A 27,378-nucleotide genomic window follows, 5' to 3' on the forward strand; every position below is an offset into this window, starting at 1 on the left:
GGAGTGTACCGTAAACACATTTCAAAAACTTATTTCGCTTTGAGACCCCCCTTTCAAAATAAACCCTAAATTCAAACAGTCCAATTACTTGATGGTCGAACCTTACATATTTCATATATTTCATATATGTGCTTGCTTTAAAATAGATCATCTTGATGTGTTTATTTTTATTGTGAGAACAAGCGAGATATTATTTTATTAGTGCAGGATGAACTTTAATGCTTGAGATATACGTACAATATATTTATCAAGGTTACTATTAAATACGTATTACGTGGGGAGTAATACTGAATGATTGACTTGAAGTTTGCACTTTACTTATTGACTGACTGGCAGGTGTACCTTGAAAATAATTGATTCGTGCATTACGATTATACAAGAAGTACTTTTTCTGATTATTAAATCCATGTAGTTCCTACACTAATTACTGATAATACCAAACAAATTATTGTTCCTTGGTTCGAACTAACTTAGATATTTCATGTGAATTTCAAGATGCATTAACGCTGGGGTGAGATAAAAGCATATAATGAGTCATTTCCTCCTGATGGAGTAATTTAGTCCGGATTAAGTAAAATGACGCATTAACAATTTGAACGACAGGTGAACCTGTAAAAAATACCGGAACCGGATAAATGAACCCCAGCCAGACAATCCGTTATCACTTTATCCATCCTTTCCCACCCCTCTTTTCCAGATTCTGTTCATTAGTATGCATGTATTTACTATTGTACACATGTGGGAACAACTTTCACACAATACCAGCACTAACTACGACATAAGCATCTGTCACAACCACATTTTACTCATTCACAAACAAATACCATAAACACCATCGTTCTTAATAAAACCGCATAAGTGAGATGATGATTCATCATTTTGTCAATAACGATTTCATACAAACTGTACATACAACAGATTAAAAAGGTCAATTTTGTAATAGTTCTATCGCTACCATCTTTTTTGATTAAATTAGTATTATTATGTATGAACGACTCATGACGCCAAGTGCTTGCCTCACTGCTTGAGGATTTAATTTCACGGGAATTGACCATAACAAGAACAAAAACAAATTGATATCGGTGTCAACCAAAGAGAAATGTTGTTGACATTATTCTGTTAATTCATTCTGCGTATGTAATAATAAAATTATGTTCATCGAAGATGTTGCTTGACACGAAACTTGTCGACAAACTAACTACATGAAAAATGAATATGTACCACGATACATATTCGGATTTCCCTAAAACCCATTGTAATAAATACATGTCATACTACTAAATACCCCGCAGGGTCTTATTCCCTTTCCCGTCGTCATCATCGTTGTCGGCCCTACAGCGTTTTTTTGTCTTTATAGCCTCAGCAGGAATGGTTTGCTTGTACGTATGCATACATTTCGCTCGTGCCTAACTTATGACGAAGAGACTGACAAAAAGTGAGAAGCATAATATTGTTAAAAGCCGTGAGCCAGCTCTTTAGCAGTCGAGAAACTGAGACCCATCATGCAACGATGCTGAGGTACTCGCGTCGCTCGTTCGTGAGATATGTAGTTGGTCATCACATCGTCAAGACCGTATTATAAAGTTGCTTATTAGTATTATTATTGTTGTGGTGGAGGAGGATTGGCAAAATTTCTAAACGAATCTCACCACTATAAACCAAGTAACCAGCAGCCGAGATAGTCGCAGTAGTAGCAGTGCTCATTTAACTCACTCATATTATTCACTGATTCAATTGTTGCAGCCAGTTTTATTCACTGTTGTTTTTACCCTTGAAGCAGAAGAATTGAAACGAAGGTGTGTATCATGGGAATAAAATCAAAATCTAGTTCACCTGCTGCGTCTTAAGCGGACGCTTGCTACTACTCACTCTTCTGAATTTAATTCCGTGGAGCTTATCTCATGTGAAATTACGTATGGATATTCGTGTCCATTTTTAATAGAGCACATTTGATCCCCTCGTCGTAGCGTAACAAAAGTAAAAGAAGATTGAAATTAAGCATAGCGAAATATTTGCATTTGTTGTAATACTGTGAGACGATTAAGGTTTCAGTTTCGTTCGTTATAAAATTGAATTAAATTGAGTCGTGCATGTGCTGACTATAAATAATCGCTGTGGGGTTGAAAATGCCGTGGAGAGCATCTCTGAGAGATTTGCGAGTGCAAGTTATCCAAGAATCGAGGAGGTTCACGCTGAGATCTGGAAACGTGTTGAGTTCGCAATGGAACAAAGTGAGAAGATTTGTACGAAGCAAATCGTCCTCTACACAAACCACCAGCAACTCTCATCAGCAAGGAATTATTAGTGGGGATCAATCAAAAGGGTATGATTATAATCATGATTATTCGAGATCAGGTCAATTTCCTCGTGATTCTGTGATTGCACCCACAGCCAAGAATGATAAAAATGCTCCTTTGTTATTGTGAGATTATTGCGAAATACGATGATCAAGATGAAGAAATTAAATATTTTGAGCAACGTCTTATTAGCGAATTATAAGTATCTGATAATTTCATCTCTCACTATGATGCCAACTTTCAGCATGTAAACATGGCCTTCGAAAAATTAACATAGTTTGGTTATTTTATTACATGAGCATAAATATTTAATCAGGATCAATTTCAATCAATCGTACCGTGTTCTAATTCCCAAACCAAAATATGTATGTATCTGTCTGTTTATAATTTATTTTGCAAACATTTTTTTGTCGTTAACCCTCTTCAAAATTACCTGGCAAATGCATGTTAATTGCTAATAACTTGAGTTTATGCTCTATAAACAAAAATGATCGTGCATGACTTGACTGAATGGTAGATACACTTTGTTCCGTCCAATGTGATTATTTTTGAACATTTTCATTCCGTTCAGCAGCTTGGAATTAAATACAGTTGTGGTTACTGGTACAGAATAACTAAAGTCGTGATCGTGCGTCTTAGGAAATTTTGTGCGTCTCTTTCTTCAACTCGATTTTTCCTCTTCTGTTGCCTGGTATATAATGGTGGATGTGGTGAAAATGTCAAAATTTCTTAAAAGGAATAACTCCGAGGAGGAGGCTGTCAGGGTTGGGTAAAAAAAATCAAACATCTTTTTCACGCTGCGAGATAAAATTTCACATATCTCCAAATTAAATAGTCGCTCATGCTTATTTTCTTATTAGGTGTGTGTCCATTAATTGAGCTTCTTCATACATACATAAATGTGTAGTGAAACTAATCCGTTTACATGCACCTACATATATGTATGTAGCATCTACATGCTTTATATGTAAGGGAGACTTGCACTGCATCACAAAAGCCGTCAAGTTGATTGTGGTTAATGTTTAATGTCCCAGAAACCTGAATACCATTCATCCATGCTTGCACTACTATTGAATAAGTTGATGGACTGCATAGCACAACATCATCTCTTTTTTCGCCGAGTGAAGACATTAACATTTCATTCCTTCAACCTTCTCTTTTCCTTTCATTATTGCAGAGCCTTTTCGAAATCCTGTGGATAGGGATGCAAATCTCTCTAATCTTCCACCACAGCTCATCTTTCTACTGTTCATGTGACCATAAATCTCGTATTATTATGATCCGAATGCACAATAAGTAATCTAGTGATTGAGACTGGTATCATCGTGATTAATGATGTCGTGAGTTTTAAATTTAATTAAATCTGCAAAATTAAGTTCTACTCCGTTGTGCATACATGTTAAACGAATTGTAAATTTTTATATGTAGGGCGGATGATACATAAGCAATTAATTTTGTTGAAAAGGTTTTGCATAATATGTACATTAGAAGATCTGAGTATCTATGTGAAGCACATCAAAGGTCATTCTTCATTTAAACGCGTAAAAAATTCTTAGCCTCACTATTAACACTACTTAATTGCTAATTTAGTTTCATGTGAGTGATGTTTTATGACTTCAAATATTAGACATGAGATATAATTTTACTTTTAGAGCTTCCTGTCACCCATCCGATTCTGCTTGTTTTATGCAAACTAGAGTAAAATGTGTGTATTAAGATTCAGCACTTGTCATTTGTCATACAATAGATATTACTCGTAAGAGGTGACATTCACTTTTCTTTCAACTTAACGCATTCTATTGTTGTGTATACATATTGTCGCATGCGTGGAGACAATATGGATCACTGACATTCAAATGACGACAAAAAACTTTCTCAGTAGATCACGTCCGTCCGATTTATTTTAAGTGAAGCACAAACTGTATACATACGTAACTGCATACATAAATATGTGTATTGCAACAACGCCCATGTACTTTTCCTTATCTGTCTAACCTTGGATAACACATTAGTATTATAATAGTTCAAACATCGTTATGAATTTAAACTAAGATTCACGCTTTACGACGAGTATAAGTTCTTTTGGCGATCTTTATATTAGCACCTTATGATTATGGTTATTATTTTTATGACCTTATTTTGCCAAAAAAAACAAGGCGATCGTGATATACTTTGTTGCACGACCAACATTTGTCACAATCATATCGAGTTATGTATGACGAGACCATGAGAAAAGTATCTTTATGCACACAGATCCAGAGATTTATTTGCTGTAATTACATACACTCTGACTGACACTATCATTACCCATTTCACTTATGATTTGTCATCAGCATAGTGTGAAATCCGTGAAATGACACTCATTCAGTTTTTGCTCATTTATTTTTACAACCCGAAATTGAAGCTAAATAATTAGTGTTACATTTCAATTTGAGAGGAAAAGGTTTCATCTAAGCGTCCAAGTAGCACCATGTGAGAAAATTAAATTTGTAGCAATGGGCGTTGTCATTAAGTTTTATTTATACAAGTGATTGATAATTTGTCGTACATGTCATATTATAATCTGAATGCGTCTTTTCTTCTAATTCTAGGTCACAGCCAATTTCTCCACCACAACTTTACAAAATAATCATGGTTGGATCGGGCGGGGTTGGAAAAAGTGCTCTAACACTTGTACGACCGTACTTTACTTTTAATTTTTATTGACCGAGGAATTAAATACGATAAATTATTATGTACTCTCGCAGCAATTCATGTATGACGAGTTTGTAGCAGACTATGAGCCCACCAAAGCCGATTCCTATCGAAAAAAGGTATGTTCAAGGAGTATGCAAGACATTACATATTTCTCGATTGAATAATAAATAATCCATTGTTCACGCCAACAATGATTTATGTCGATGACTGGCATCTATTCTGTGATGGTGCACTAAAAATGTCAATTGAATGTCTGATCTAATGATTGGTATCATTGTCCTCTGATTGAAATTGAAAGGTAATTTTGGACGGTGAAGAGATTCAAGTTGACATTCTCGACACCGCAGGACAAGAAGATTACGCAGCCATCAGAGACAACTATTTTAGATCTGGGGAAGGATTCCTTTGCGTGTACAGCATTACAGAAGAAGTTGGAGGGTTGGAAAACTGTGAAGAACTGAGGTACACATTTATTCCTGATTACGCAAATTCATTCAAGTTATGGGAAAGTTGGCAATAATTGTTAATCTTGCAGGGATCAGATAATCCGTGTTAAAGATAACGACGATCGCATTCCATTAATTTTGATTGGAAATAAATCGGATCTTGAGGACAGGCGGAAAGTGTCGCGTTCCGTGGGCGAGAACAGAGCAAAAAACTGGGGTGTCCCTTTAATTGAGACGTCTGCAAAAACAAGGGAAAATGTGGACAAGGCATTTTTCGATTTGTTGCGCATAATTAGGGAAGACAAGCGAAGAAAGTGTGGCAAATCACAACACAAATCGGACGGGCGTAGCTTTGTTCCGAGACTCAGCGTGGGAAAAAACACGGCAGGAGTTTCTTCAAGTGGTCACAACGACATGGACAAGGATTCAACGTCGCCAGCAAGACCGATGACGAGAAAGGGTTGGTTGTCCTGCTGCTGCTGCAGGTGTTGCTGAACAGTCGACAAAGATAAGGACTTAATTTCAAGAAAATGTTTGCTATTTTTAAATAAATATTCTTTTCTCAACCAACTTTTTTTTATATATATGTAACGTAACTGTACAAAAATGTATGTATGTCTAATGAAATGATGACAGAAGCAACAATAAATTATTATTACAACAATAAAATCAATTTATTATCAGCCAGTAAAATTCGACCACAAAACAATAATTGTAACAATTCCAACGATCTATTAACCATTACAGGAATTAATTTTAGCGATGAATGTAAGTATTCGTAAATTTGTGCGAGGTAAACAATTTAATCTAAATAACTAATCTTAACTAAGAATATCATACGATATTGTGTATCATACGATACGTTGCTCTTTAAACGCGATAACTCATCCCCAATAGATGCTTGAAAACCTGGATTTAAAGAAAGGGTTTAAAGAAAGACAGCAAGATCAAGATTAATAATTAATGATTTTTAACCAAGTATCGAGTGGTAATTAAAATATTATCATTATTATTGGCACTGCGCTCTTTGGATCAATATTTATCGTATGACCCTTCGTATCTGCGATTGATGTTATTTGGTGGAAGTTGCTTCGATCTTGGTGGGGGATCGTTAGGTCCTGGTCTGTACGATTTCCATTCTTCTTTTGAAATAGGAGGAGCTATTCTACTGCTGCTTGTTGAAACAGTGCTGCCTTGATAGGGCGAAAGACCACCAATTGTTGGAGGGGGAGGAACCATTGGTCGGCCGCTGCCATAATACGAACTATCTCCTCCTCCCGAGCTCATGGCACCACCACCGCCTCCTCCTCCTCGTCTAGGTCCATATGAAGAACCTCCGCCCCCAGTAGCACCAGAGTCCCAACTGCAAATTAGGGAGTATTTATTAGCATAAGCGAATATACGAAAAATGAATTTAATTTAGTTTAGATGTTTATACCGATTGTTTTCAGACTGATCATTCCAACCTCTTCCACCACCACCTGCTCCACGATCATAGTTGTGGTGAGGTTTATGAGAACGTCTTGGATCACCGGATTGACTCCTAGGATCCCCAGGAGCTCTCTCTCCCCTTTCTCCTCGATAAGAATGATTTTGAAAGGAATCATGTGGATATGATGTAGGACCGTTTTGCATGCCAGAGGAGGAAGCATACTTATTTCCTCTGCCACTACTGCTACCAGTATTACTGAAGGAAGATCCAGGAGGACAGAGGGCGAATTCTTCATGCTCATGCATCATTGAGGCATTATTTTCATGTCGAGATCTGTTGATATCACGATCCCTAGGGTCCCGTGATTTTTTCCGTTCTTTCTCTTCGCGATATTCTTTATAAGATGTATTTTTCTTGTGAAAATCGCCTTGCGAAGAATTCGAGTTTTCGTGAAAATTGGGCTGATTGTTTTCCTCCCTCTTGTCTCCTCGACGCTGTTTAGGCTTCTTGTTCTTCTTTTCCTTTTCTTTCCGTTCACCTTTCTTTGAACTTTTCTCTTTATGTGGTTTATCCCCTTTCGAATACTCTTTCTCCTTTTTGACAGCCCTCTTATAAACACGGTGGAGTTGTCTGGCATCAAACTCGGTAAATTTGGATACAAAATACCACAAATAACTGAAAATAGAAATATTATTATTAGTGTCATTATTTGTCATGCATACAAGTAATCCTACTGCATGGCAGAAGAATGCATTTTCTGTATTTTTGCTACCTTTTCCACATTTTTGCCTGTTCTGAATCAGCATAGGTATTCAAACATTCTTCGATCCTCTGTCCGATTTCTATCAAACAGGTTCTTGTCTGCTGGATTTGATCTTTTTCGGATAGATCTTTATCAGGATTATCGAGGGATTTTAGAGCTTTCTTCACCTGTTGTAAATGTAATGAAGTTAGTTTCCTCAATATTCCATACGTATATTGCATAAGCTACCCATGTGTATTACTATTTATTATTTACTCACCGGTCTCATTTTCTCTTTGCATTCGTTAAAAATGACAGGGTCCATTTCACCAAGGAATGCAATTGGTGTTGGTTCTGCTTGAGCAGCGAAATGCATGGGACCCGCATCTTTTTTCTTTTTCGGTTCTCGCTTTGATTTAGTTTTTTGCTTGCCTTTCTTGCCATCTTTTTTTGCAGCAGCACCATTTTCATTCCCATGAGTGGTCGATGAGACGCCATCAGTGGTTGAAGAAACTCCTCCATCTTCCTTTTTGACCTTTGCCTCTCTCTTTTTCTTTGGTTTTGGCTGCTTTGATTTAACAAGGGCTTGATGCTTTTTGAGAACTCTGAGAAGATAATCTGCTCGAGTGGCAACGTTTTTAAACAAGGGCTTCTTGTCTCCTTCAAGGAATATTTTTTCTTTGAGAACTGGATCCGCCTCTCTGATCTTATCCCATGCGCCCATTCCAAACTCCCAAATTCCAATCAATAACCTAGTGTCTTCATCTGCCCCCCATTCCACATCAAAGCCAGAATTTTTTGTTCTGACTTCAAATTTCCAATTCTTCCTGGCAGACTCGTCGACTGGGACAGACTGGCCCAAGGCTTGCAACTCCTCGATAGCAAGGGACATGGTTCGAGCATTAATTGCAACACCACAGACTTTAAAAATTGGACCCTTCTCTCTTGGTTTGGTAGAGGTTTTCTTGGTAGTGTCCAGGCCACTTTCACCTTCGGCTGGAGTCGATAGTGGTTCCTCTTTGATCATGAGACGAGGATGAGCTTTTTGTTCAGCTATTGCACCCTTTATAAAGCAAATAATATTGTAAAAAAAATTATTAGATGAATCCATTCAAAGAGGGAGAAATAAATGTCACTGGATTATCTATGGTTATTATATGGTTATCTTGGTTACCTCACATCCTCGCAACAACATTTCAGCCAACTTTTTCAAGTCTGCGTGACTTCTTTCAACCAAACCACAATCGTCAGCAATTTTGTCAATTCTTTGAAGTGGAGCTGGGAATTTCTTGAGGCTTGACAAATAAAGAAAGTATTATTAAAAACTGACCAAATGTAAATGCATTACATTACTCTACCAATACATTTGAGTGGAAAGGTACCTTTTCAGGAACTTTCGAATTTGCCCATCAGTAAATCCCTTGAGCCCATCCTTGCCATGTTTTGGTCGTCCACGTTTTTTAGGAGTCTCCTCATCATCGGACTCTGACTCTTCACTTTCCTTATCCGCACCACGTTTCCGTTTTTTGCTCTTGGCCTTTCTATTTAAAGCTTCATTTCCTAATGACTGGCCCTTTGCCGTGGCGGCAGTGGCATTGTTTCGGCTAGAACGAGGTGGAAGAAACAAGTCGGCCATCTCTTTTTCTTTTTCCTCTGCTTCTACCTTCTTTCTCAAGTCTTCTGGAATAATTTGTTCCCACTCCATGTTTTGAGAATCCTGAGTATTTGAACTGCTTGGGGTTTCTGGTACTTCTTCATCCTCGTTGACAGAGAATGATGCTACCTTAAAGGCGGACAAAAGTTCGTCACCTGGTCGTGCAGCTTCTTCATGGGTTTCTGCCCGTCTTAAAATTTCATCGATATCACAGTTATCATCCCCCTCGTTTTCATCTTCCTTAAATAACTCTTCAGCACCAAACTTTAAGATGGCAGTAAGTTCATCCTGAATAAAATAAAAAGCAATATGTATATTTTTAGTCAAAACTGTTCACCAAAAATAGTACTATTAATAGTTATCTACCTTGTTAAATGGATTATTAGCTTTCGAGCCTTTATCTAAAACGGTTCTTCCCGTAGTGTCCATTCTTTGGATGACAAGATGATCCAAAACCATTTTTCTCTTGGCTCTTTCCACAATATCTTCCTCGACAGAGTTTTTAGTTACCAAACGATAAATCATGACTTGATTTTTTTGACCGATACGATGAGCACGGGCTTGAGCCTGCAAATAATAAGATTTATACTATGATGTCTTTAATTTCAACCCAGATTAGACTAGTTATTCGCTCAATATACGATATAAATCTCGTCGGTATTTAAAGTTCTTTTTAATGGAATAAACACCGACGGGATTTTTAACTTAAGAAAAATACTGAAGTGGAAATGCAATTTTTTGTGTGATAACGTACTTGTAAGTCGTTTTGGGGGTTCCAATCACTGCAAGCCAACGAGAAGACAAATATTAACAAGAACCATACCATCACCTGAGTATATGTAATTACTTACCTGTCAAAGATGATGACTGTATCAGCGGTGGCGAGGTTAATTCCTAATCCTCCAGCTCGAGTAGAAAGTAAGAAACAAAAATCTTGAGATCCTTCTGCGTTAAAATGCTCCAGTGCCTGTTTCCTCATATCCCCTTTGATAGATCCATCAAGTCTTTGAAAAGGGAATCTTCGCATTTGGAGGTATTCGGCAATTATATCAAGCATCATGACCATTTGAGAAAATATTAGAACGCGATGTCCAGTATCCCTAAGACGAACGAGGAGCTTGTCCAACAGCATCAATTTTCCACTGCCTTTGATAAGTTGTGACACAGAGTCTCCCCCACCTTGTTCGAATGGCTTGATTAAGGTGGCATGATTGCAGCACTTTTTCAATTCCATTACAACGTTTATAAAAGATCCAACGTTGCCCTTCGCTCCTTTTCTGAGAGCAGTGTAATTCTTGGTTAGAATCCATTTGTAGTACTGCTTTTGCATGATGGTCATCTCAACTCTAAGGATCTGCTCTACTTTTGCAGGCAAAGACTTTTCTACATCTTTCTTCACTCGCCTCAAAATATAGGGTTCTAATTGTTTGTGAAGTCTGGTATATCCTTTTGTGGCAGAGTGATCATGCTCCTTTTGAAAGTAATCCCAGTCATCAAACTTGTGAGGCATGATAAAATGCAGGAGAGACCAGAGTTCTTTTAACGAATTTTGAAGAGGCGTTCCAGTAATTAGTAATCTGAATTATATTAGATTAGACTCGATTATTATAATGAACTGCCAAGATACATTTAATGTATATAAAAAATGTACAAAAATCCAACCTATGATTAGAATCAAAATCAACTAATGCCTTGTATAAAAGTGCATCCTGATTTTTCAGTCGATGAGCTTCGTCCACCATAAGTGCTGCCCATGAAACTTCACTGAGAAACTGTTTGTCCTTCAGTACAATTTCATATGTAGTTAAGATTGCATTGAACTTGAGTTTACGAGTTCCTTTAAAAAACCACTCAAATTCTTGAATCTGCAGATACACCATTACACATTATTATGATTTAATGGTCATCATATTTGTATAGCTGAGTAATATGATAATAAATAACAATAGCTTACAATTGCTCTAGAAGGAATATCCCCCAAATATGTCACTACCTGCATCAGAAATAAACAAGTTAAGCCAATAAGTTACAAATTGATTTGGGGGATTTGAAGTAGAAGTTGATTTGATGGATTAAAATTTGTTGTTATTAGAAAGAATTTATTTACATTTATTTGAGGTGCCCACTGGGAAAACTCTTTCTGCCAGGCTGTCATCGTTGACAGAGGAACGACTAGAAGGAAGGGGCCGTACAAATTATAATGCTCGAATAAATAGGCCAGGAAACAAATGGTTTGAATAGTTTTTCCAAGTCCCCTAAAATTGAAATATATAATGTATAAACTCTCCTAGACTAGACATTTATAGTCCTTGGTCTGCATTTTCAAATTAAATTAATGTGTATGTGAATAAATCGTACATCTCATCTGCCAAGATTACTGAATTTTCTTTGCACCAAGAATGAACTAACCAGTTCAACCCATCCATTTGATAATCTCGGAGAACCAAATCCTATATAAAATGCAATATGAAAATTGTATAAATTGATCATATATAATAATTAAAGTATCCACACATCAAGTAGAATCTTATAATATTCTAATTAAAAATGTACCAAAGTTTCTCCGGATAAATAATCTGGCTGAGACTTAATTTGGGAGAATTTGGGTCGAGTTCGAAGAAATTTCGACGACGATGTTGGGGTCCTGTTTGATGCTTCTCGTCGTTTAAAATCCTTAATGGCTTCTGGATTTCTCTTTTTAATTAAATCAGCACTTTCCCAAGTAGCGTCAGAGTATGGAAGACTCTCCCATTTTACATAATACTCTTTAATTCCTTCGGCATTAGTTTGTTCAGCTATAATACCAACAATGAAACATGAAACAATAAATCTTATCCGAAAAGCATTATCCGTTATCAAAAAAGTTATGGTAAATGAATTAAAGGAATTTACCAATGACTCTCTCAGCATAAACATAGCTTTTAACTAGTTCTTGTTGCAACTCCAATTGACATTCTACATACTCTACATCTTCCGGAGTGGCTCTAGATTTCCACCAATTGTGATCATCTTCTTTCTATTAAAATGTAGAGACACGACGACAAGAGGCATGTTATTAAAGTATAGATTATGGATAATCCACCTCAATAGCTACTACATACATTATGTATGCTTCAAATTTTATATACCTTGCAGAAATTGTCCAATTTTTTCAGCCCCTTGACTTTTAATTCTGTTAGCGTATCTATTGATTCCCATGTATTGTGTAAGTGGGACCATCCAGTCCACTTTATAAAGAATTGCTTTTCCAATTCAGATTTCGGCGTTGCAGGATCATTAGGATCTCCTTTTTCAGCAACCGAGTAAATAGTTGTGATACTACCAGTGACTAAACAAGGTTAAAATTGGAAATCAGAATTATATTTCTCCACACATGTAAATCAGCATTAATTACAGAATGCTGTCCTACAAAATCTACAGTTTGGCCTGCTGTCTTTCTAATTACCTCCACGTTTTCCCATTCTAGAATCCATAACCCTTTCAATAGTTTCTACATGTTCTTCCGGCTCTTGTTCTCCATTTTGCTGTTGAGTATCATCGGATTCTTCGTTGTCAGTCAACAAATCTCCCTCATCCTCACTCTCTGCTTCTTTATAACTAACTGACGCCTTGGTATTTCTTTTTCGTACAGTTCTAGCAAATAAATTGAACAAGAAGATAAAATAAGTACAATCGCCATTAAATATAATGTCATTGCGACATGAAATAGAAATACATTAGCTTGTTTGATTCAATAATATTGTTTGTATTTTGGTGTTTTATTCAAATATGTATATATATTTTTACTAACCTGGAGTGATCTTCATCTGAAGTTTCATCTTCATCTGAGGACATTTTTCGCTTTTTCGCTTTACCTGCACCATGTTTCTTTCCAGAAGGTGATCCCCGTTTACTCCCAGCTTGTGATTGTAATTTGGGGGGTTTGGGTTCAACACGTGGTCGATGTGATCTCCTTATTCCGTAAAATTCAGGATCATCCTCCCAAAACTTTTCTGCCTCTTTCTTTCTCTTGGCAATGTCGCTGTATTGTCGTGAAAGGATGGGAAGGTAAAATAATAGTATAAATAAATATGTACAAAATAAAGGGTGCTTATTCATGATATGATGCCATGATATTATTTGCATGCAAATGGTCATGAAAATGCATGAAAAAATGACGCTATCGTAATATTTCTGCACACCTGTCACTTAAATGAGATCCTGAGCGACTTGAACTTGACGACGATCTGGAGCCAGACCTCGACCTACTTCTTGACCTGGACCCTTCTGACTCTGACCTGGACCCTGCAGAGGACCTCGATCTGGACGACTTTACTTCATCATCTTCTTCATCGTCACTCTGTTCTCTGGACTTGTTGACGTCGTCGTCGTCATCCTCGTCAACTTTGTCTACGTCTTCCTCATCACTGACTTGTTCTGACCCTGACGCCGAAGAACCGGAAGAGCTGTCACTCCCACTATCGTCGTCTTCATCGTCATCCTTAGAATTATCAGATGTCGAACTATTTTCAGACTCGTTATTTTCCACTCCACTATCACCCTTGCTATGTTTTTCCTTCTCTACATCCCCACCACCAGTGGGGGGACTCATTGTGTTGAGACACAGGTTGAACTATGGTCACTGGGTGTCAATTGTTAAGGTCAAATATATTATCTTGCTGATGGATTTAATATATTGGGAGAAAGAGAGGAGAAGACGACCATTACTCTGCTGCTACTACTCGTATTGCTGTTGGTGACGGTGGAGTTGAGTGGTGGTGCTACGGCTAAACTGGGTTACGCAGCAGTAGTGAGTCGACTCTCGCTTCAACCTGTCGCCGCTTGGCCAGCATGGATGGGATGGATACAGAACGTGTTAGAAATTCTAAGCTCTCTCGTGGCTTTCTGTGCAATGGGCTGGGTTTCGTAGCCAGAACATGAAGCTCAACAAACTGCTAAAATGGTGGATGCAATTCTCTCCTCTCTTCTCTTCACAAGACGACAAATTCTGCTGCTCTTGTCCTTCACATGAACTCGGGGCTCGAGGCATGATAGCGCCGTATTATTGCGGGTCAAAATTTGGAAAAATTAGCTTGAAATGGAGAAACTATCAGTCGCATAACATTTCAAGTTCAAGAGAAGAGGAAGGAATTGCATGACATGTAAAAATCAGAGATGGAGGGTATAAAATGGGTGGATTTTGAAGTAATTTAGCCTATTTATCACCACTACGTCCCTAGTGGAATCCGCCATGATGAAAACTTTCGAAATTATTTTGAAAATCTTGAAAAATTATGTAAAAATGGGAAAAGGCTTGCAGAAATTGAAATAAATTGAAAGGGTATGTGAAAATGTGTAAACAGCTTGGAAATTTGCATTGTTCACTTGTGAAATTGAGGAAAATGGCTGCTTTTCCATGATCTACTCAATCCCATATACCATGCAAAAGTAGGGAAGAGGCTACATGAATTACTGTCGATAAGTAATGCAAGAAAAGTATTCATCTCTGCTTATAATTTGCCTTATTGTGTGTATATCTATTACTCATCATGCAATTATTTTCACTGATGATGAATGGAGAATTTCATTGTCCAATATTTCTCCTCCCTCCACCCACATTATTAATTAATTATAGTATAATAAACGCAAATTATTCAATCTCTTAAAATTAATATGAAAACATAAAAGCCAGTATTTTGGTCCCTTCATTTATGCAAACTTAGTAATATTAAAATTAACTTGCTATTAAAATTATTAACCGTTTTGCCAGATTGCCTTTGCCATTTATCAATAGATAATTGTTATACAATACTACTGAATTTGTATTACTTTGGGTTGATGAGCAACCTCTTTGCATTTATTTGACTTTTGTAGGATATGATTCATTATCATCATCATAGTATAAAAATATTAAATAAATATTATTATCACTTTGGGCGCTCAAGTTATTTAAACACTATTACTGAATAAAACTGTGCCCTTTCTTAATATTATTGTTGTAATGTAAACAATGAGTCAAATGACACTCAAATCTTTTGTTATGTTATATATCATTATCATATATGATAACTAAATTCTATTGCAGTCGTTTTAAATGTAACAAACAATAGTTGAATCGCAACATACCTTATAAACTCATATACTTGGGTGACTGATGATGACTTCAAAACTGTTCCAGTAGTAACGTGATGCTTTCTTGCTGTCTGTGTTTCCACTCTTCATTTTCGTTCCCAAGATTATCCGCATATTCTCGGACGATATCTTTAATGGTGTCCATTGAACCTTTCCTTAGTTGAATGATTTGGGCTAATCGGTCCTTCACCCTGGGATTAGACACTGCCGTTTCGAGTATGATGTAGTCAACAAGCTGAAGAGTGAACAATCCATTGTCCAGCCTCCGAAGGTACACTTCATCTTCATCAGGTGCTTCTCCTCCTTTCTTGAGTTCTTCGACAATGTCATTGTCTACTTGGTTGACTTTTGATAAATATTTGAAATGCAGCTCACCAAGTCGTTCCACTTTTTCAAAGTCATTTTCTTCAAATTTTAGCAGGACTCGGTTTCGTGTAGGACCCATCACGTGCTGAATAATTCCAGCGATGACTGAAACACAATGCTCTTCATGCTCCAATGCGGATATCCCCTTCCTTTTGGATTTCTTGGGAGTTTTCATAAACAAAGGAAATAGTGTTCGTAGTCCCAAGATTTCGACGACTTTGTTGGCGTTGGAGGTGCCATCAGGTCCAGATACTGCATGATTAAGGACTTTAAGCGCTCCGCTACGGGACTGTCGTTTCTCCCTGTAAGTCACACACAATACAGTACTTAATTACAGCCCTAATTAATTATGTGGTGATGGAGTATTGAATATGTGTGTAGGAGGAGGAGACGAAGTTGGGTAAGTCATTATTCTGTAGCTAAAAATGAAAAGTATAAGCTTTCGAATAATAAGTGTACAAGCACAAGCTTAAAAACGCTAAAGGAGTAGATAGTGATATCTTAACTTGTGGCGCAAGTGGGAGTATCACAAGTAGGTATGTATAATTTAATTAAGAGATAGGCGAATTTAAACCAATAGTCTTTACTTACCTAAGCATTAAGTTCATGAGTTGTGGACCTTCTCCTTTTAAAAATTTGTCCCGATTAGGACCGTGCAGCAAGGCAGAACAGAGACAGTTGAAGAGATTTTCCATGTATTCTCCTTCCTCGTTGGAACTAGGATCATGTCTCTTGAAGGTAGCCAGTTGTTGCAGCAATATGTCAATGCCCTCCACGTTCCCAAGTGATGCTCTGTTTTCTACGTTGTCCTGCAGTAGGATGGCCAACATCTCTCCAGCGTAAAGTTTGTTCCCATCAAATGGCATTCGAGATCTTATTCGTTTAAGGAGCCACGTCAGCAGGCCCTGTAATTAACAACAATGCATATTTCATGTAAATTGAAAACATTATTTTGGGATAAGGTGTGTTATACTTTACTAGTTAGCAACTTGCGCGAATGTCGTGTTTAACTATGGCGCAAGTTACCACTGAGTATGTACAAATGCAGCGTTTTATATTATTAATAGAAGCGGACTGGCGAACGACGTCTTTCCTTTCCACTAATTAATCTAATCACAATCCTCTATCTAATATTTCTGTAATGTTACGTGATACGTCAACTAAGTGCGGCGGTGACGGCGGCATTCGCTCACCAACCGGTTGCATATTACAGTTAGCTACTGCCACGGTCAAAAACCACGCCACGTTTTCTATTTCGCAATAACTATGATAATAGGATAAATAAGTGATCTGTCTTTTACTCACGTTTTGTCCAGCCGTTGAGCACAGTTCGGGCCTAATTTCAAAGAGGTTTTCAAAAATGGCCAATGTATTATGGACCCCATCCGCCTCGTCCTTGTTGGATTCATCCAGTCTGTCCAAATTCTGTGTTAAGAGACCGATAGCTTGGAGATCAATCAGGTTATCAATTAAAAGCCCTGTCGATTCTTCTGCTTCGTTGATTGTGTCAACATCGGTAAGCTCTTGAAGTACATCGAGGACAGCACAGGATATGTCAGCATTCTCGTGAGCGAGGCAGCCGAGTAAAATTGATAGCAGATTGAGATCCACGGCTAATGAATAAAGATCTGGGACCGTAGCCAATGCGTGGAGTTCTTGGACGGACTCGTGCAACTCCAGCTCTGAATCCATGAATCTGCAATCAAAATAACAAAGCGTGTTACAATTCGGCTTAGCAATTAGCATTGCTTCGGCTATTGATACTGAAATATTATTTTGCAAGCGCTAATCATATCAGTTCAGTCGTAGAATAATGTTAGTGTTAGTTCAACGAACTATTTGGCTCTAATTAATGTGTAAAACAACGATCGGTAAGACAACAATACACGCCTAACCCTAACCCTGATCACAGAAAACGATCAACTAAACAAGATATCTTGAAGGCGAAATTGCTGAATACTTTAATAATTGATTTTTAAAGCTGCATAAATATAGCCAAAATCTAGACTAAGACTGAAACCAGCAGTTTCGTTTTACTATCATCAAAATTAATATGTTATACTACTCGAAGTCTACCGTTTCTTTTTGTTGCGATTCCTCAATAGATATTTAGTTTTCTTTATATGGTTAAAAACGCTTAATGATCAAGTGAATTTCTTAAGATGTAGCAAGATGATTTGTACAACAACCATCGAACCAAACAATTCGTGGAAAAGAGGTAATAATCACAATAAACGACTTTCGAACGGTTACTATTTAGTCGAAGACATGAAAAGACACCCACAGAAACATGTTCTAGACCAGTGCGATCGGTTTTCCGATTATCGGAAAGAATGCCCTTAGTTATAGCGCGTTCGTGATCGTGACCAAAGTTTTAGTAACAATAATCGATAACATTGGAGGCTAATTTGACCCGTTATCCACAACAAACAAGTTTCATAAAAAATAAAATCTGCCTGTAATGGTTTTATACTTTTGTATCACAATATTCCTGCCAATCTGATAGCTTTAGATTTTTTACTCGATTTAGACTAGTCGTTTTTAGATGTTAGATAATTCTGACACTAGGACAAAACGTTGAACGTTTCATATCTTCAAACAACATTGGTCGTTTTCAAGTATCTAGATTAGAAGAAATCGAACAGATCAACATAAACATTTGCTTCATTTATCGAAAAATGAACAATCGGGTTTGTTTTCTTCGACAGAAAGTTTTAATGATTCATTATGTAACTTCAATGAATCACATTTATGGACGTCAATTAGACCTCCCTCGCTACCAACTTCGATGACCAAACTTGCAAGACGGTTCTCTTGTGCACATCTAGAAATCCTCAAGTGTATTTTAGTGTATCGTAATTCAGAATCATTTTGAACAATAGAATTTATTGCGTGTCATCAAGGATTCTTCTAAGTTGAAGTACGTTTATAGATTATCACTCGTCGTCATCTATCGCCATGATCAAAATTATAGACACTATATTCGAGTTCGTTGTAAAATGCTTCTTAAAAGTATTACAGACTGCTTTGTAAACAAATCTATTATGATTCTAAACCTTAGACTCTAAAGCCATGAGAATCAATATACTTCAAACAATTAGTAGTTTGTCGTCGTATTGTTCTAAATTGCGTTAAAGAAAATGTAAACGATCGGTCAAGAGAAGACCGAAGTTTATCTATAATTTAAGCTCCCAAGTTTCAAAGTAACTACGAATACGGCACTGACTTAAACCAGCCCACTACCAGCACCATGCTAATTTTAGAGTCGACGCCCAATGCCGAACGAACGCCGAATTGGGCGTTGGCCGGCCAGTTAATTTTGTCGTTAGCGACTAAGCAAATCGCCGAATTGGTCAAGAACAATGCTTCACTGTAATTTGTATGCAGTACGCCACAAACATGCCTATGACTTGGTGCTCATACTCAGCATTACTTACATAATAATTCAAGGACAGTCCCCTTATCAAACAATAAAGTTCCTATTTCTTCTGTTCCAAAGCTAAACTCTATGTACGTCTCTTCCCTTTCTTCCCTACATTGAAGAATAAACGAACTGGCCTTATGAACAATCGCAATGGGAAATTCTTAGCCAAGCAAAATTATAATTTCCCAAAAATCCCCCATTTTCCCCCTTTCCCCAAGCATAAATGAAGCACTAGATAAATGAAATGAAACAATTTTCTACTTACTTTTCAGGCTGGTCGGGAAACTTGATTCGCATTTCTTGATTCCGAGCAATTCTCTTCTCGAGTACGGAAATGACCCTCTTTAGTTCTTGGCTTGTAAATGGCGTCACCTAGTCAATAGTGAAACAGAGAAATTATTGTTAATTCTTCGAAATTCGATATCTCTCTCAATTCTTAACCAATTTCGACCAATCTTTCACGTACCTCGGGCTCATCCTCGACCATTTGAATAATCCGAAGGCGCTCCTCCTCAGTCATCTCAGGACCCAGTACTGCCCCCTCAATCGGGTCACCTCCGCCCCGTGCAGTTGTAATGGCATCATCTCTCCCACTGCTCGTCGAATCTGGGAGGAGAGGGGCGATGCTTGGCTTCTTGAGAATGCCAGCCTCCTCCCTCGTCGTCACCGCGATCCGTTTCCGGCCTCGATCCCCTCCTCGATCCCCTCCAGGGGGTGCGGCTGAGGACGAATCTCGCTGCGGAGTCGAGTCAGGTTTGAAGGAGAGGAGCTCTTTCACGTCCATCGTCTCTCCAAATAACGTAGCGTGCTCGGAGAGGACGGGAACTTGTGGGGGGAATGGTTGTCAAAATTTCTGGAAATTGTACTTACATTTCCTGAAATAATTCTTTATCCGCCAGGGTCGTGCGGAGTGGTGCTGTGGTCGTGGCAGGGTTGGGACGAAGAGTGCATTGTAGAGCAGAGTCAGACTGACTGAAGTTGGTAATTTCACTGGTGGTGGAGCAGAGAGATTTGGATTGGGCTCGTGGTGGTGGTGGTCACTTCTTCCTCAAAGTTTGCAATGCTCATGTGCAATGGATTTCGTGTGCTTGTGTGGGATTGCTTATGTACGACCGTTGTAGGATGAGAGAAATGTGAGAATAATCCAAGTAGAGGAGAACCTCGTATTCTGCGTGTTTTTTAGCACAGTGAAGCGATAATGCGCTGTAGTTTTTTGCAAATGTAGGTAGTCGAATGAACTAGATCTTTTTTTTGGGTTGGAAAAGTTTGCAAATTTTAAAAACTAAATATAGTACACTGATGGATTTGAGTGATTCGCTTGTGTAGCAGGTTAGAAAATCAAGGATGGAGGCAAATTGAGAAACTTGATGAGCAATATGAATTTATGTTATATTTCCATTGTGATGATAGAAAATTTACTGCATTGAGCTAAAAATTTCTTGTTATTCTTATGTGTACCTATTGTATTTTGTATTACAATTTGTAATTTACAAACTTGATTAAAGTTTTGGTTGCAGGGAAAATGATACTTTCGCAAGTTTCCCTGTTTTTCAAGGAATAGAGAAGTCTCATCTTTGCTCATTTCTCAGTTCTATGATAGAATTTCTATCCATGAAAATCGATCAAACTTGCATGCATTCACGTCCATCAATCTTATCTCAACTCGTGCTCACGCCCTTTGTAATTTTAATTTCTGATTTTGATTTTTGATTTCTCAAGGAAAACAAATCTCTGTGGCTACAAAAGAGAAGTCTCATAACTTTATCAAGGTAAAATCAAGCAATTCTCATACAGATGAGAAACTTTTGAACAATTTGAATGTATCTGGAAGCTATAATTTTTATTAGCAGCAGACTTTTTACGCTTGGACAAGTTACAGTTGTCGTATCTGCATATAAATTCTCATTTTCAATGGCAGATCCCGAAGCAGTCGACGTGCCCCCATCCGGGGGAGATGAAGATGGCGACGATGTAGATGATGATGACGAATCGTCCTCTTCGTCAGATGAAGACGACTGGGATGAAGAGGACGAAGAAGAAATGATGCATGCAATGGCTGAACAAGCAAAGGAAGACGTTCGGCGACAGCTAAGAGAACTCAAGGCTGTGTATCGCTCAATTAAACAAAGGTGTGTAACTGCCAAAAATAAATATGCACATACACTTTAGTTAGATTTGTATCTTACAATTTTCCACAGGAATATTGAAATTCCTGAACGATTCCGGATTAAAGACTCAGATCTTAAGCTACCTCAACAAATCTACGCCCATATTTATCAAAAGATTGAAAAGGAATGTGACGAAGTCTTTCGAGTTCATGAGTATGAGTCAGCAGAAACGATAATCCAGTTGGACAAGATTCGGAAATTTTACTTTGACCCTATTGAAACTCCCCATATTGTGGTAAAAGATATTAGCCACGAGTTGCAAGTTCATACCATTCGAAATAAAAAGACCACGATAGAGTTTGAGAATCTGGTGGCAAACAACAACGCCATCGTGGAGGAAGAGAATCGACGCCGCATGGAACAAGTCGTCTACACAGAGTCGGAAGTGAAACAAGAGCTGGAACCGATCAAACAAGTCTTTGCCCATGAACTCATCGGCGATTATGAAGACAATTTCGACTTGTACAGTGTCGAAACTGCTCATAATATCCGACATTTGGAAAAACGACTTGCTCAAAAATATGAGAGGGAGTGTGCTGTAATGAAAAAACTTTGTTTGTTATCTGAATTCTTTACTATGCATTCAAAATCATGTTATGTACATACATATATAGGTCATAAACTTATCAATATGCTCAACTTTTATCTATAGTGGCAAGAGCTAATGGCCAAGAAAATCCCTGCAGATTATATTCCACCAGAGGATATGGAAGTTCTTGCCCAAGCGAAAAATAATACTGGGGCTTATCAATTGCAAACATCGGAATCTTACCCCGGGGAGCAGATTTCAATTGCAGAACGTCGCCAGCGAATCATCAACATTAAACTTTCGGTATAATATTTAGTTGATAGTATTATCGAATTTCATTTATGAGTATACAGTTTACTGATGCTACATTTGCAATGATGTGTGGATATGTAGATGCGAGAACAAGTACAGAAATTTAACAAGTTAGTAATTGAAGCTCGAGACGAGAAACCTCGCGTAGTCCAAGAATGTCATCGACTTGAGCGAGAAATTCGGAAAGTACACGTCCTTCTGCCTGAGGAACATCGAAGGAAAATTCCACCCATTTTCGATATGGAACCTGACGAAACTCAAGAAGGTCTGTTTGACATTAGTCCGTCGGAGGTTGAGGCGGAAGAACAGTCTTTATTGGCTGCTGCAGGACTTCAAAACATTATGGACGATATTGTATGTAATTACATGCTTATAAATAGTCAATATAAAAAATCTAGTAACGTGCGTATTTATTGCTGTAATTTCATAAGATGGAAGATTTTTATGGGGTCAAGAAACCAGAAAAGGACATTTACGAAGACGACGATCGAACTGGCTCTTTTGTCCCACCCCCGGCGGGCGCAAGGGCAGCTAGACAAGCCAAAACCGTTGACCTCGAATTTGAAAGCGTTGCAAGTAATCGTTGTCGAAAAGTGCAATTCAATGGTCAAAGTGAAGCTGAAAGAAAAAGGTTTGAAGTCCAGTTTTATCCACGACTGTATCGCCAAGAACTATTATTCAAAGAACTTCTCCGTGTTATCAACTATTTCCACGAACGGATTAAATATATTCATGACATACGAGTAAAGCTGGAGATCGAGTCTAAAGTCAAAACAATTTGCTTGCTCAGCATGATCAGTGAACTTGAGATCGCTAAAGACTTTGACAACCAGGAGAAAACCATAGGAGAGATCCTCCTCGTGCAGAAAGCTGAGAGTAAAAATGCAAAGCATCACGTATGTGAAAATAGCCTAATAATTATAGTTCATGAGTAGAACAAACACGTTTATTATTGGATAATTAAAATCACTAGATGGATAAAATAAAGAAAAAGTTGGTAGCTGTCAACGGGGATATGAAAAAGTGCGAAGATGAATTAACAGCAATCAATAAAGATGTGGACCGAGCGATTGGGGAAAAGAGCAGATTTCATGACTATTTGTGGAGAGTTTTCCGGAAAAAAATAAAACTGGAAGTTGATGATGACACTGACAATGAAGAAGAACAAGAAGAAGAGGATGATGAAGAAGAAGAAAATGAAGGCGACGACGAAAATGGTTATTCAATAATTGTATTATTAAATACGTATCGCAGGTATAATGTTGAAAATAAAGTAACAATTTTAACTTTGTGAACCGAAGGTGGAGAAGAGGAAGTCAACCTCCCTCTGAATCCTGAGAATGACGGCCGCGCATCGAATGCATTTTGGCCAGACAAGTCCAAAACGCGTCTCGATATTGACATCTGTCCAGATCACTTGGACCGAGCAATCTACGATCACGTTCTTGACTTGAGACTAAAACGAGTAATGGTTGAACAAGAGATGGAAAAAAATAAAAAGCTTGGAGAAATTGTGTCTGCCGAATATGTAGATATTGAAACAAGTCAGTACATTCGGTATTTTCAGAGTACATTCGATAAGCTAAAAACATTATATATTTGGTATTTAGATTATCAAAGGTACCAAGACCGCTTAACAGAAATGGGAGAAGAAATACGAATCATGCAACGCCGTCGTCAAAAGAAAATGAATGATTTGAAACTTATGATTATTCTTCGAGCTGACCAAATTCAGTAATTTCTCATAATTTGGCTGCGAATACTTGTGCATATCTAACTCAAGACGGTACTATAAGGGAAACTAATTTTTATTAGGTGCATGGATATTGACGAGCTTTCAGAAATGGATGGTGAACTGCTGGATAAGCTGGCTCAAAGTTTTCCTGGAACAGGAAATGTAGTAATTTTTCCAAAGGACGGAGCAGGAAAACTTGATGCTCGAGCGGCCGAATTACTAAAAAAAGGAAAAATAGAATTGGAAAAATTCAAGTATGTACACTTGCATATAAGAAGACTCTGCTAACAAACGACTCAAATTTTAATATGCAAGTTTTTATGTGTTAGGCGTGGCAAAAATATGTTGGTCCGTCTGCACGAAGAATTTCGCAAAGCTGAAAATGAAGTTAAATTGCTTAAAGAACAAGTCAAGCGAGAAATGACTTTCAAGTTTGGCCAGGAAGTAGATTTGGATAAAATATGCGCATCTGTAATTAATTTGACTCTCATGCGTCAAGAAATGTTGCTGGAGAAGACCAAAATGGACAATTATAAGGAAAGAGCTAAAATCAATCAGGAACTGTTGGAAGTGAAATATCAGCTAACGGGAAAAATTGAGGACAACTCAAAGTTAAATAGGTTACAGGCCGTGATGCTTGAAAGACGACGGGATTTAGAGTATTATATTTGGAAAAATGAAAAATCGACAGCAAATGATGAGGAAGGAGGGCCTGGGGGAGATGTGTCGAAAGATTTGGTAAAAAAATATGAAATGGTAGTTACTAATTCGATATTTACAATCTACTCCAATTCAATGTTCACAGTTACCAAAACTAACGTCGAGCTGCCTGACCCCGTCTAATTCAAGTATTTACAATTTTGACTACACTAAACTGGAGAAAGATATTGAAAATGCAAAAAAACTACTTGACAAGCAAAATAAGAGAATCACAGAATTAAAAGGCGTATTAACTAAATGTAGAACAAAGGCAGGTATGCCACCTCTCCTAAAGATGAGCATGAATGCAGATGACACGATACCAAATTTTACACGGACAGCAAATGAGATGCCAACTCTAAACGAATATTGTCCACAAATTCAAATACCAACATCAGACAAATGTAAGATTCCACCCAAAAAGGATTTGTATTTGGGTGAAAGGTCCAACCCGAATTTGGGCGATTACGATTTCTTTGCCGAGTTGGAGATACGTGACATGCATGGAAATGAAGTAAGGTATGGCGAAAGTTCTGAAGATGAAGATCGCACTGAACGATCCGAGGAAGCTGTCATTGCCACCCAAGATAAAACCATGACGGACGACTCAGAATTTGACAAATTGGGTCAACAATTTGAAGAAGGTTAGCATGTGTACCCATAGATCTAAAGCTTGATATTTTGTTATTAAAGTAAATCCACATTGAATTTTAGACGAACTGGAAATTGATGAGGACGACGAGGAGTTTTCGCCCCAAATGCCCGATGATGACCTCAGTAATGTAACCGAAGAAGGAAAAGAAAAGAAGCACCTGACGTTAAATCCTGAATCTGCCATGTCTGGTAGTGGGGGTGGTGGGAAAAGCAGTGAGGGTTCCTCAGAAAAGAAACGTAGAGCAAAAGCCAAAAGGGCAAGTCGGAAATCGGTTCTTCAAATTGCTGAGGACGCCAAGCAAGTCACCGAATCGGATGTAATGAACAGGATTCACAGGTACAGCTTGGCCGTGAAATTGGCTGATGAGACAAATGAGGAAGAGATGAACGAGGACTTTCTTCACCTTGGCGGCGTGGATTCAACCAGCCAACAAAAGTAGCCAGAGGAAGCCATCGTCAAGAGACCGGAAGTAACATCATCCGCCCATTTAAATATGTGCAGATTCTAACAATTTCACATAGTTTTATTCGATCACAGATAGAATAAGCCTCGCCGTGAGACGAGGGAATAAAAAATAAATAAACATTTGTACATTGGGAACAATATCATATTCATAGACTAGTGTGCCATACACTGTAAGGAATCATGCACAGAAATACAGAGTCATGTTTGTGAGATCATAAATAAATAGGTAATGTTTAACGATCCACTCGAGAGATTGCCCAATTATTATGATAAAATACAATGATTATGAAGATGATTCTCTTTGTGATTTATGACCAGAATAGTCAGGATATGAAACACAGACTTGATTAGTTAAATTTAGTACAGACTAGTTTTCTTCATAATTCTGAAAAACTCGTTTTCATTTACAGCACCATCATTGTCCATGTCAGCTTCGTCAATCATTTCCTATTAAAAATACAAAATATATAAAAGAAATGCATTTCTATACGCAGTGGCGTCAATTTTTAAGAAATTTAATGCTTACTCTAATCTCTTCATCATTTAATCCCTCTCCTAGTTCTACTGCGATTTGCCTCAAGTTTTCAAAGGTGATGAAACCCGTATGATCTTTGTCGAAGAGTTTGAAAGCCTTCAAGATTTCATCTCGACTGTCCTTCTCAGCTAATTTGAGATTGATTACTTCCATAAAGTCAGTGAAGCACAATTTACCCGTATTATTCTTGTCAACTTTCTCCACAATTTTCTTGATTTCATTTTTTCGAGGTTCGAATCCCAATGCCCTTAACGCAATCTGCATGCATGCACAATTCAATTAGTATGCTTTATTATTACTGCCGCTAAAAACAGAAGCTGTAATTCAAATGCTAAATCACTGACTTTCAAATCATGGGTACTCATGTAACCCGAACCATCGACATCCAGGGCGACAAAGGCTTCTTTAATTTCTTGCTTTTGTTTCGGCGTTAATTCAACCTTGATCCCTGACAATGGCTTCACTTCGTTCTCCTTTCTATTATACATACATGCAGATTATATTATATGTCGCATAACAAAATTTAATACGTTCTACGTACTTTCCCCCAGCAATGGCTTTCGTTGATGGAGAAACCTTGGACGTCATTTCTCCCACGACGGCCGATTTCGCATCCTTGATCTTGAGATCTTTTATGTCCCCTGCTTCAAAAACTTTAGCCTTGAACTCATCAAGCGTAGGCATGCTGGGTTCCTTTGGTTGTTGAGATTCACTGTTCTCCTAAAAATAAAGTTTTCAAAGATAACTTGATATATGACAAAGTGAATTAGTTATGTACCATCATGCTTACCATTATAGTGAAAATGCTCAGTAGTGTCTCTGGCTGACTTCTTGTAGTTTATAGTTTCTCAGTTGTAACGCTCCTCAAAAATTTTGAGTCAAAATTGGTACATGTCGTTTGACAACTATTTAATACTGGAGGCAGGATATCCCTAACAACTGATTTTATTATTCAGAAACACTTTCACCTTGCCACTCTTGTTGGGTGGGTGTGGTTGGACAAAAGAGATGTTTGAAGCAAAATTACACAAATGAATAATGTAAAAACCTGTCGAACCACACACCTACACATTAAATGACATTTTGCAAACACCCGGGGAGGAAATCCTTT

General features: G+C 37.8%; 5 protein-coding genes across 6 annotated transcripts; 2 read left to right on the top strand and 3 right to left on the bottom strand.

The window, feature by feature from the left end:
- Window positions 1-1,510: 1,510 nt before the first annotated feature.
- Window positions 1,511-6,079, top strand: LOC110845022 (ras-related protein Ral-a). Its single transcript, XM_022091376.2, has 5 exons — window positions 1,511-2,323; window positions 4,889-4,970; window positions 5,045-5,110; window positions 5,293-5,456; window positions 5,530-6,079. The coding sequence occupies exons 1-5, from the start codon at window positions 2,127-2,129 to the stop codon at window positions 5,933-5,935; spliced, it is 915 nt and encodes a 304-aa protein (XP_021947068.1). The 5' UTR covers window positions 1,511-2,126; the 3' UTR covers window positions 5,936-6,079.
- Window positions 6,080-6,089: 10 nt separating this feature from the next.
- LOC110845023 (chromodomain-helicase-DNA-binding protein 1) lies at window positions 6,090-14,933 on the bottom strand. Its single transcript, XM_022091378.2, has 19 exons — window positions 13,450-14,933; window positions 13,059-13,289; window positions 12,714-12,901; window positions 12,397-12,596; window positions 12,161-12,284; window positions 11,822-12,063; window positions 11,627-11,718; window positions 11,376-11,523; window positions 11,223-11,261; window positions 10,931-11,133; window positions 10,120-10,845; window positions 10,023-10,050; window positions 9,635-9,835; window positions 8,997-9,556; window positions 8,789-8,909; window positions 7,895-8,677; window positions 7,645-7,802; window positions 6,879-7,547; window positions 6,090-6,803 (listed from the first exon to the last, which is right to left on the bottom strand). Exons 1-19 carry the CDS (start codon window positions 13,857-13,859, stop codon window positions 6,473-6,475), a joined length of 5,454 nt encoding a protein of 1,817 aa, XP_021947070.1. The 5' UTR covers window positions 13,860-14,933; the 3' UTR covers window positions 6,090-6,472.
- A 133-nt stretch (window positions 14,934-15,066) lies between these two features.
- Window positions 15,067-20,153, bottom strand: LOC110844298 (beta-catenin-like protein 1). Its single transcript, XM_022090471.2, has 5 exons — window positions 19,636-20,153; window positions 19,435-19,541; window positions 17,051-17,441; window positions 16,337-16,650; window positions 15,067-16,047 (listed from the first exon to the last, which is right to left on the bottom strand). The coding sequence occupies exons 1-5, from the start codon at window positions 19,951-19,953 to the stop codon at window positions 15,411-15,413; spliced, it is 1,767 nt and encodes a 588-aa protein (XP_021946163.1). The 5' UTR covers window positions 19,954-20,153; the 3' UTR covers window positions 15,067-15,410.
- A 99-nt stretch (window positions 20,154-20,252) lies between these two features.
- On the top strand, window positions 20,253-25,976 carry LOC110843421 (cilia- and flagella-associated protein 44). 2 transcript variants are annotated; one of them, XM_035847715.1, is made up of 14 exons: window positions 20,253-20,498; window positions 20,889-20,938; window positions 21,088-21,298; window positions 21,368-21,875; window positions 21,990-22,169; window positions 22,260-22,532; window positions 22,610-23,074; window positions 23,152-23,395; window positions 23,480-23,722; window positions 23,789-23,912; window positions 23,994-24,167; window positions 24,243-24,651; window positions 24,719-25,256; window positions 25,327-25,976. In XM_035847715.1, exons 3-14 carry the CDS (start codon window positions 21,210-21,212, stop codon window positions 25,704-25,706), a joined length of 3,627 nt encoding a protein of 1,208 aa, XP_035703608.1. In that variant the 5' UTR covers window positions 20,253-20,498; window positions 20,889-20,938; window positions 21,088-21,209; the 3' UTR covers window positions 25,707-25,976. The 2 variants fall into 2 exon arrangements, with proteins under 2 accessions (XP_035703608.1, XP_035703607.1); XM_035847714.1 differs by lacking the exon at window positions 20,253-20,498 and having other exon boundaries at window positions 20,518-20,938.
- LOC110843660 (caltractin) lies at window positions 25,770-27,356 on the bottom strand. The gene is made up of 5 exons (XM_022089666.2): window positions 27,058-27,356; window positions 26,809-26,987; window positions 26,612-26,744; window positions 26,259-26,525; window positions 25,770-26,179 (listed from the first exon to the last, which is right to left on the bottom strand). Exons 1-5 carry the CDS (start codon window positions 27,058-27,060, stop codon window positions 26,090-26,092), a joined length of 672 nt encoding a protein of 223 aa, XP_021945358.1. The 5' UTR covers window positions 27,061-27,356; the 3' UTR covers window positions 25,770-26,089.
- Window positions 27,357-27,378: the final 22 nt, after the last annotated feature.

This window comes from Folsomia candida, unplaced genomic scaffold (assembly GCF_002217175.1).
Source record: "Folsomia candida strain VU population unplaced genomic scaffold, ASM221717v1 Fcan01_Sc002, whole genome shotgun sequence".
Classification (NCBI taxonomy): Eukaryota; Metazoa; Arthropoda; class Collembola; order Entomobryomorpha; family Isotomidae; genus Folsomia; species Folsomia candida.

Excerpts from the sequence above, each read along its gene's own strand:
- LOC110845023 (XM_022091378.2), bottom strand. The coding sequence starts at position 13,859 with ATGAGTCCCCCCACTGGTGGTGGGGATGTAGAGAAGGAAAAACATAGC. Across the intron at positions 11,262-11,375 it reads AGTGGGCACCTCAAATAAAT|GTAGTGACATATTTGGGGGA; the intron begins GTAAATAAATTC and ends TTTCTGATGCAG. Across the intron at positions 6,804-6,878 it reads GATCAGTCTGAAAACAATCG|TTGGGACTCTGGTGCTACTG; the intron begins GTATAAACATCT and ends CCTAATTTGCAG.
- LOC110845022 (XM_022091376.2), top strand. The coding sequence starts at position 2,127 with ATGCCGTGGAGAGCATCTCTGAGAGATTTGCGAGTGCAAGTTATCCAA. Across the intron at positions 2,324-4,888 it reads AGTGGGGATCAATCAAAAGG|GTCACAGCCAATTTCTCCAC; the intron begins GTATGATTATAA and ends TTCTAATTCTAG. Across the intron at positions 5,457-5,529 it reads GAAAACTGTGAAGAACTGAG|GGATCAGATAATCCGTGTTA; the intron begins GTACACATTTAT and ends TTAATCTTGCAG.
- LOC110844298 (XM_022090471.2), bottom strand. The coding sequence starts at position 19,953 with ATGGACGTGAAAGAGCTCCTCTCCTTCAAACCTGACTCGACTCCGCAG. Across the intron at positions 17,442-19,434 it reads TTTCCCGACCAGCCTGAAAA|ATTCATGGATTCAGAGCTGG; the intron begins GTAAGTAGAAAA and ends TTTTGATTGCAG. Across the intron at positions 16,048-16,336 it reads CTCATGAACTTAATGCTTAG|GGAGAAACGACAGTCCCGTA; the intron begins GTAAGTAAAGAC and ends TGTGACTTACAG.
- LOC110843660 (XM_022089666.2), bottom strand. Across the intron at positions 26,745-26,808 it reads AAAGCCATTGCTGGGGGAAA|AAAGGAGAACGAAGTGAAGC; the intron begins GTACGTAGAACG and ends TATGTATAATAG. Across the intron at positions 26,526-26,611 it reads TGAGTACCCATGATTTGAAA|ATTGCGTTAAGGGCATTGGG; the intron begins GTCAGTGATTTA and ends GCATGCATGCAG.
- LOC110843421 (XM_035847715.1), top strand. The coding sequence starts at position 21,210 with ATGATGCATGCAATGGCTGAACAAGCAAAGGAAGACGTTCGGCGACAG. Across the intron at positions 23,075-23,151 it reads GTAAAAATGCAAAGCATCAC|ATGGATAAAATAAAGAAAAA; the intron begins GTATGTGAAAAT and ends TAAAATCACTAG. Across the intron at positions 23,913-23,993 it reads CTTCGAGCTGACCAAATTCA|GTGCATGGATATTGACGAGC; the intron begins GTAATTTCTCAT and ends AATTTTTATTAG.